Below are 9,409 nucleotides of genomic sequence, written 5' to 3' on the forward strand. Positions count from 1 at the left end.
GCGACAATGCGACATTTCAATATGTCGCATTGTCGCGTTTTAGTAAATGCTTAGTTTTTTCTTCACACATCTTAGATAGGGCGACAATGCGACAACACGACATATTTTGACCTTCGCATTTTTATCTTCATTTAACTTTAGTTTTCTTTCGGTTATGTATGACTTTATTTCAGTAGTACAGTTTTCTATGGAATCCGAGAAGGGACATTGTGGCGTTGTCGCATTGTCGCGTGTCGCACTTTGGAGGAACAGAGAAAATGTTACTCAAAACGCGACACGCGACATCGCGACAATGCGACAAATGGGCGAAATGTCGCGTTGTCGCATTGTCGCATTGTCGCGCTTTGATTAATTTTCACCTCATTTTGCTTGTTTTTGAGAGGGCGCAACGTGACAATGCGACAACGCGACAATGTCCCTTCTCGGATTCCATAGAAAACTGTACTACTGAAATAAAGTCATAGATAACCGAAAGAAAACTAAAGTTAAATGAAGATAAAACTGAGGTATTGTTGTCGGAAGAAAACAGCACATTGACAATGTAGATGTTGAACAAGTGAAGTTTGCTTCTGCATGTATCTCCCCGTCACGACAAGTTGAATATCTTGGAGTACAGCTACTGTCTGATATTCCCATGGCTTTTCCTATTTTCACATTCATTCCATTGGTACCATCCGAAAATACATCACTAAAGAGTGTGCACATATCCTGGTCGGGTGTTTTGTTTCTTCCAGCCTTGATAACTGCTTTCTCACTGGATTGCCCAAAGACCACATGCAGAAACTCCACGAAGTGCAAAATACAGCCGTCAGAATTACACCAATAAGGTCGAAATATGATCATACAACCCCTGTGATAAAAATCTTCACACTAGCTTCCTGTTCAGTACCAAGCAGACTTTAAAGTTCCATGCACAGTTTTTAAGTGTCTCAACAACCTCGGTCCTTCGTATCTCTCATCTCTCCTCAAGTATGTGCCTTCCAGGACGTTTTCTTCCTAGGAGCAACAGCTCCTAAAACTACCCCAAGCTCGGCTCTCCTCTTCTGGAAAGACCACTTTTCAGCACGTTGCGTCTCTCTTTTGGAACTCTCTGTCGATCCAAATCTAATGTGTCATGATTTTAATGCGTCATGAGCTTGCATGAATATGTGTACACTGGCGCTTAACACATATCCAGCATTATTATTATTTATTATTATCATTACAACACTATTACAGCACGATGATACACTGTAATACAGCAACAATACAACATTAATACAGCATGATGCAACATTACACCACTATTATATCATGATGTAACGTTACATCACTTTTGCAGCACGATATCACATTGCAACATTATTACAGCAAGATGCATTTTTACAGTTACAACACGATGCAACATTCGGCTGTTCAGTGAATAGTGTTAAGGTGATACTGAAGTATATATCTCCTGGTAAATGTGACGCAGTGCAAGGTTACGATTTGGAAGCTAATGTTCATGTTCCCAATATATATCTGTACAACAGACTTCGAAGGTCCCGGTTTTCTCCCAAAGAAACGTACTATCAATCTCTATGAGCCTAAAGTGATTATAACTAGCTGTCACACGCAGAAATGAATTTTCATTTACGTACACGTAGGCATTTTAAAGTGGAATTTTCCTTCTAGGTGTAAGGTGATAAGGCAAAGGGAATGCGTTGGAGGGTCAATCAAACTGGGTATTATTAACAATATTTGCAATAATTTTTATCAAATCAGTTGCAGTTTCGCTTTTTTGTTATTTGACTTTGTAATGCTCCAGCAGTTCATTGATCTTAATGGACTAATTCATCTTTTAGTCGTTGGGGTTCTCCTCGACTATGACATTGCATTTGCATGTTAGTGCGAGAAGAATATTATCCTGCATTTTCTCTTGGTGTTTCAGAACAATACGTATTTGTTCATCAACTGTATAGTTAAAGAGTAAAGAAGATGTCGTCCCTTGAACTAAAGAGGCACAACCAGACAGTATTTGACAACTTGGAACCAGGTGACAGGTTGCAGTTTGAACGGGGACTGTACGATCACTGGGCTGTGTACATTGGTAAGTCTTGTTTTTGCAGGACATTTTCTTTTTTGAGTAAGCAATATTGTAAAAATACTCACGGATCGACCAGACAATCCAGTGATTTAAAAAATGAACATCGATCCATGCAAGTGTTGGTCCAGACACAATTGATTACGGAATGTTGTTGCCAAGGTGTAAGTAGTCAGTTTCTGAAATGCGTCGACGATCAAGGGGCATCTGATCAGAATTACTCATTTGCAATAAGTGGAGTAGAGTTTGGCAAAGGCATCGTTCGCATAGATAAGTTTTGGCCAGTTGCTGGAGAGAGCAAAGTGCACATAAACAACTCAAAGGACACAAAAATAAAGTGAGTTTTGTTCGTTGTTCACATCAGAACTCAACTTCTTTCTAGCTGTAAGATAGTGTTACATGGATATAGTCGATCATGCATTCGATAAACCAATAACTGATACTGTCTGGAGTATATGTTATTCCCAATACGAACCATCGAACAACGGTGAGTTTTGAAATCCTGGACAATGTTTTTTTATGAATTTGTTGATACCCTTTTTTTATCGTCTCCATTAATACCAAGGAATTAAATTTCAAATGATCATATTGTTATTCTCTGCCTATTCCAGACCATATGAACCTCATAGAATAGTGCAAAGAGCTTTATCCAGAGTTGGAGAAGTTGGATATAACATATTTTATAAGAACTGTGAACACTTCGCTTCATGGTGCCGGTATGACAAAGAAGAGAGTGACCAGGTTTGTAGTTTCCAACTGTTCCTTTTATCTTGAACAGAAGGCACTATTCGATTGTGATTCGTTTAAACAGCTGCTTTATTCCTCTGAACTGACGCACATACACAATACACACAAAAAGGATCGGTTCGTGGAGGGTCAGAGCACATGGTTCGAAAATGGCCGGATCACAACAAACAAAAGTAGCACTCGGAATGGACAAAGGAAACGGAAATTGAAAACTAAAACGAAATATGACCCATGAATATCTGAAAAACCTAAACAGTCCATGAAATTTTAGGACACCTTTGACAGGTTCATTTGTCAGTCTCTGCAAATTGGACAAGAAAATTGACGAGGCGGTGGGGTAGCCTAGCAGATAAAGCGTTTTCTCGTCACGGTGAAAACCCGAGTTCGATTTCCACATGGGTACATTGTGTGAGATACATTTCTGGTGTCCCTCGCCGTACAATTGCTGGAATATTGCAAATAGAGGCCTAAAACTCAACCCCATTACTAGATGATCGACGTTTGAATTACTTTTAGATCTGATCAGACAAAAATATTTATGTTGCTTTTGTCATATACACAATTGACCTATTTACTGGTGACTAATTCTGAAAGGTATTGTTGCGAAGGAACATCTGAAGTCGATTTTGAAGTATTAAGCTTCCACATCTAAGGGCACCCGTGGCGAGCCACCTCCTCGAGGTGCGTGCTGGGTAACGCTAAGAGCTCGCCGACACCCCCGTAGTGGACCCGGGGGGGGGTGGGTGGTGGGTGGTTATTTGGTCCACCAACCCGTTTGCCGTGGGTTGCGGCACTGTGTCGGTGGAGGAGGGGATCCTGGTGGTTGAGGGCAATGGGAGCAGGACCAGTGTTCCCGTTGCTCAACACACCACTTCGGTCCTGACTTCACCCAGACGGGAGGTTGAATGGGCCCGGTTCAACCAATAGGTTGGTCACGCCAAGCCCTGAGCATTACTGTATGTAATGTTGCACAAAATGTTGAGAATTGTAATATGTATATATTAGGTATTGGCCGAGTTTGGATCTTCTCAATTTCAATTTTACTAGTTCATGTTTTTGCCTAGAGTCTTATGCCCAGAAGGGGGTGGCTCATGGGCCAATCTGGTGGAATTATTAATGTTTTAATTCTTCTGCTGGAGTATATCATCCGGGTATCCTTGGTGCTGTAAGCTGGAGGCCCGCTTGTTTTTGTGATACTCCGTGGTGGGTGGGGAGCTCGGATGATGAACCATATGACACCAACCATGGCTTATGAAATACCTAACAAAAAAAACCAAAACGTCCACTTGAAATTGATCCTGTTGATACTGACCATTCACCGTCTCTGTCGATTGAGTATTCACCACGTTTCCTTGTTATTGAGACTCCGGACAAGACACCTTTAAAGCTGAACCCTTTCGCAGTATCTAAGGGTATTCAAGGTATTGCTGGGGATGTTAAGAACATTAGACGCTTACGTTCGGGTGCACTGCTAATTGAGTGTGGCAAGAAACAGCAAGCAACCAATCTGATGAGCATTGAATCTTTTGTGGGCATTCCGGTCACGGTCTCTGCTCACAAGACCTTGAACACAAGTAAAGTTATCGTCAGAGATCGCGATCGATTGTTTGCTGACATGTCCGAACTTGATATAGCATGCGAAATGAAAGACCAAGGTGTGCTGTATGTGAAGCGCTTTTCCACCCGAAAAAAACAATGAAACATTCCAAACGAATACCTATCTGTTTTCTTTTTCATCGCCAAATGCTCCCAAATCAGTGAAGGCAGGTTACTGCAATATCCAAGTTGAAACCTACATCCCCAACAAGCTCAGGTGTTTTAAATGCCAGAAATATGGACACGGTGTATCTACCTGCACATTGTCTGTTGTGTGTGCTCACTGTGGTGAGAAGAAAAGGTATCTTCGTCAAAACAGTGTCCAATATGGAAAGAGCAAATGGCGACTAACAAAATAAAGTTCACCCAAAATATCTCTTTTTCTGAGGCAAAGAAACTGGTGAAGAGATCTGACCTTCCGGAAAGTTATGCTACAGTAGCAAAATCATCATCTGAATACAGCTCTAAAACAACAAAATCATCCACAGGATGCCAAACTACCTTGACTTGGGTCAGGTCCGACTTCCCACAGGTTTTATACCCTGCTATGTCATCCCAGACTGAGGAATTACTTCCTACTACATAAAAGTCCTCTGATCATAAGGCATCTTCACAGCCACGCTCTGAGTCTCATTCAACAGCTGATAGACAACAAATTGTTAAAACTAAACCCAAGCCTAAGTCTGATGGTTCAAAACAACAAAGTGGCAGAGCTCCTAAGGGGTCACAAAATAAAATTCAATTGTTTAATAAATATGGGTCTCATGAAGACATGGTCGTTTCTGAAAACGTTCATTCTAGGGCACATAGCTTGTCGCCCTCCAAAAGAATGCGGGGTAGATCCCCAATAAATCTCCCCCAAAGATAGTTTATTCCAATAATATTGTACAGTGGAACTGCAGAGGATTGAGGACTAATTTACATGAATTACAGCTATTAGTCCACGATTTTACACGTTCAGCGATATGTCTCCAGGAGACATATCTAAAACAGATACGTTTGACCTTCGTCATTTTAATGCATATCATTGTTTTTCACCTCCGGGTGATAGAGCCACTGGCGGGTCATCCGTTCTAGTCAGACAAAACGTTTTTGAAAGCCCTGTTTCACTTAATACTAATATGCAGGCTGTTGCTGTGAGAATTACTTTACATGTAGCGTTTACGCTATGCTCTCTTTATATTTCGCCATCTTCGACGTTTGCCAAAACTGATCTTCAAGCTCAATATGACCAACTCCCGAAGCCCTGTATTATAATGGGAGATTCAAATGGGCATAACCCACTCTGGGGTAGTGTAACTACAAACAATAAAGGTAAGTTGTTGGAGGACTTTTGTTCTGACAATGATTTATGTATTTATAATGATAGTTCCAACACATATTTACACCCTGGTACAGGGACCTATTCTGCTCTTGACTCGTCATTGACATATTGAGAACTACTAAATGAATTTGAATGGTCAGTCCACGATGACCTCTGTGGAAGTAACCATTTTCCTGTTGTATTAAAAGCTAAAAGTGCTTTATGGTTCAACTTCTTTATTATTCAAGGCCACAACGTTTCGAGACAGATTCTAGTCTCTTCTTCAGGTGAAGTGAGGGTAAAACTAAAGGGTTGCAGTATATATACATAGAACAGTAGACTGATAACAATGGGTAACAAGATATACAGGTTTCTATTAATTGATGTACAGGCTTCGATTGATAGATGTACAGGCTTCAAATTATGTACAGGCTTCAACTGATTGGTGTGCAGGCTTGTGTTGATTAGGTTAACGAGTTACAGGTAAAGATGTTTGGATAAAGATTAGTCACTGAGCATAAGGTGGTTCCATGCATTGGGTAAGTAAACACCTCCGTCTCTGTTGATTGACGGATTGTTCCGCTTGATTGCAATGGCTTCTAGGAGCTTCCGTCTTTTTAAGTCATTGGCGTTCCTAACTAATGTCCTGGTGTTGTGATTGGGGTTGTGCATGATGTGTTCACATACAGCAGACTTCTGATCCAAATTTTGAACTGATGTTTTGTGTTCTTTTAACCTGATAGCCAATGGTCGACCAGTTTCACCAATATATGTCTCTTTACAACTGCATTGGATCTGGTAGATGCATCCTGCTGGGTTGTTGCATTTAGGTGTGTTGGCCCACGTCCATTAGCTGATAGTAGCGTTTTCAGGTTGGTGTCGCTACGGAAGGTGACGTCTATTCCTGTTGTTTTCTTGATGAGACGGCTGATGCGATGACTTATCTGGCCATGGTATGGTATGTTAATTCTGATGGGGGAAGGTTCTGGTCTAGTTGACTTGGGAGTTTCTTTCAGGGTCTTAGTGATGGTGTTGCTGACTAGATGGGGTGGGTACTCGTTAAGGTCTTGGAAGGTTGATTTCAGGTGTTTTAAGTCGCTGTGGAGGCTGTCTGGGCTGCAAACCGCTTTTGCTCTTCGTGCCAGGGTAGCTACTATGCCTTTCTTGATCTGGGGATGATGGTTGGACTGGTGATGAATATACTGATCCGTATGTGTTGGTTTACGGTAAACATTGGTGGCAATGGATTGTTGGCGTCGGTGGAGAAGAATGTCCAGGAAGGGAAGCTGTTGGTGTGTCTCTTCTTCCATTGTAAACTGAATTCTTGGGTGTTGGGAATTCAAGTGTTGCAGCAGGGCCTCTGGATCTTGGTTGTCGTCCAGGAGAGCTAGGACATCATCTACTGTGCGGAACCAATGCTTTGGGGTGAATGGTGCAGTTTTACATATGGTGCATATTCTGCTTGACTGTGTTGAATTCTCCATCACAAGGGATATGTATTTTACAGATAAAACAATGAAGGACCTTTTTACCAGCGTTAGTTTTCATTGAATTATTGGTTGTTTAAAAGAAATTGATTTTTTTGATTGAATTTTGAGCAATATGTTTCTGTAAAAAGATGTATTTTAATAATTGGTAGTTTGGAATCGTAACAAGAATTGTTAGTGGCTGTACCCTCAAAGGGGGTTGAAGTATTGTAAAATTATTGTCCTCCTGAGAGGGTACGTAAGCCCAAAAACATTCATAGTAAATTTAAGTCTACCAGGCTTTTAATCGTAGTATTCCTGTTGTTTTCATTTTGGCTAGCATACGGTACACTCGTCAGCAGCTGAAGGGATGGTGTAAATCCAACTAGGGTTCATGCAGGTAGCAAAGGTACTGTAAGTCCCCATGGTCCCTAGTATGGTGATCTACCTTCTGTTGTTGGCGATCTGTAGCCTGTTTTTATATTGTATTGTCTGAATATTGATATTAGTTTTAACTTTCCATGCTAGGTTTAATCCATATTGTGATACTGTAGTTGTTTTACTGTCCTTTGTCGACAGGTTTTATAACACACATATATTCCATTTCAGTGTTTTGTTCTCGTCACGATATGGCTGAAATATTGCCAATGTGACGTTAAATGTTAACTCACTCACTCACTCACTCACTCACTCACTCACTCACTCACTCCACATCTAAGAATAACAGTGTCGTCTCCTGGTGGCTAGGTCAGTGAGGTTTTGTACCAGCTGCTTTTGCCACACCGTGATATAAAACTTTAACATGAGGGAAGACCACTTTCATCTATGTTGCGAAACAGATTCCATAGCAAAATGGTAGAATAGTGGTAAAAGTGATATAAAACTGATCACTAAGAATTTACCTTTGCATGCAACGATGTTTGCTTCTGGATGAAGCATTATTTTCACCTATATGTTTTCGCCATTACAACATATATATTTCCAAATAACCTATTCAAGGCCCACAAGTCCGTCCTTAACAGGGATGGCGAGGTAATCTAGTTAAAGTAATTGTATTTCTTAGGCTTCTTCTTGGAAAAAAACGTAGGGTTAAAGTACTTTTCTCTGAGGTTTGGGAAACACATTATGGCTGTAGAAAGCGTGAAATGCTTAATCTTTTTCAATTCCTTCAGGTTGACGGTTTCTGGACTGCACTTGCCGTTGGTGGTGGCGTTGCGTTGGCGGGATTGGTTGTCTGGCTAGGAAGTGGTGGAGAGAAGCAAAGGAAAAGGCAGTCTGAATACTGATGTGTTCAGTTTCCACGATAACACAGTTATGGATTAGTCTGACGAAAGCATCATAGTGACAACAAGTAGGCCTACTGGATTCCACTACGTTCCGCATGGAGACTCGCGTACCTTACTAACGTTTTCATTGAACTTGTCAAGGCTGCGAACGATATCTCTTATTCCATCTAAAGCATGCTTCTATTCCAACAACATCTGCTTAACATGTACAACCACATATCATGACCATCATATCTAGTGAGTTTAACGAATCGGGTGATAAAAATCGGTTTCTTTGCGTATTCCGTGCCACAATGCACTTGTAACGGTGCTCACAACATCGGTCACTATTTACATGCCGTCATAGTAGAGCTAAATCGTGCAGGGTTACATACCAAAGAAGACTTGACAAAATGCATTGAACCGTAATGTGTCCAACGTAGAACCTTGTTCACTAATGTGGGACATATATCCCCAGTGGTAGCTATAGTTTCATAATTAGCTTAACTGTTAGAACTGAAAAGCAATCGTTGAAAGAGGAATGACACCATGGCCTAAATATCTGTAATTAATACAATGATTAGAACAATGAATAGAAGTTCATGTTAAATAGCATAATATATTTAATATATTTTGGGCGCTTTCAGGACATATGGGTATTACTTAATTTCTCCAGAAAGCCAATGATTGTATTGTTTTTCAGAATACATTCCATGGTGATACATCAGTCTTTCTCTCTGGCGTCAGATGTCATGGTTTGATTTCAGCTGATATTAATATTTTCGATAGTAATATGCTTGAAGGAGTATGTTGAGTTTCATGCCAATTGTATGAGACAATATTCCAGAAATATCACTACCGGGCACACCAGGAATGGGTTTCACACATTACACCCATGTCGGGATTTGAAACCGGGCCTTCGGTGTGACGAGCGAACGCGTTAACCACAAGGCTACCCCACCACCACTTA

The 9,409-nt window shown here is 40.8% G+C and overlaps 1 protein-coding gene across 1 annotated transcript; it reads left to right on the top strand.

Moving 5' to 3' along the window:
• The first annotated feature begins 1,931 nt into the window (after positions 1 to 1,931).
• Positions 1,932 to 8,460, top strand: LOC137272464 (phospholipase A and acyltransferase 3-like). The gene is made up of 4 exons (XM_067804843.1): positions 1,932 to 2,072; positions 2,232 to 2,399; positions 2,674 to 2,803; positions 8,347 to 8,460. The coding sequence occupies exons 1-4, from the start codon at positions 1,957 to 1,959 to the stop codon at positions 8,458 to 8,460; spliced, it is 528 nt and encodes a 175-aa protein (XP_067660944.1). The 5' UTR covers positions 1,932 to 1,956.
• Positions 8,461 to 9,409: the final 949 nt, after the last annotated feature.

Source organism: Haliotis asinina, chromosome 2, assembly GCF_037392515.1.
Source record: "Haliotis asinina isolate JCU_RB_2024 chromosome 2, JCU_Hal_asi_v2, whole genome shotgun sequence".
Lineage (NCBI taxonomy): Eukaryota > Metazoa > Mollusca > Gastropoda > Lepetellida > Haliotidae > Haliotis > Haliotis asinina.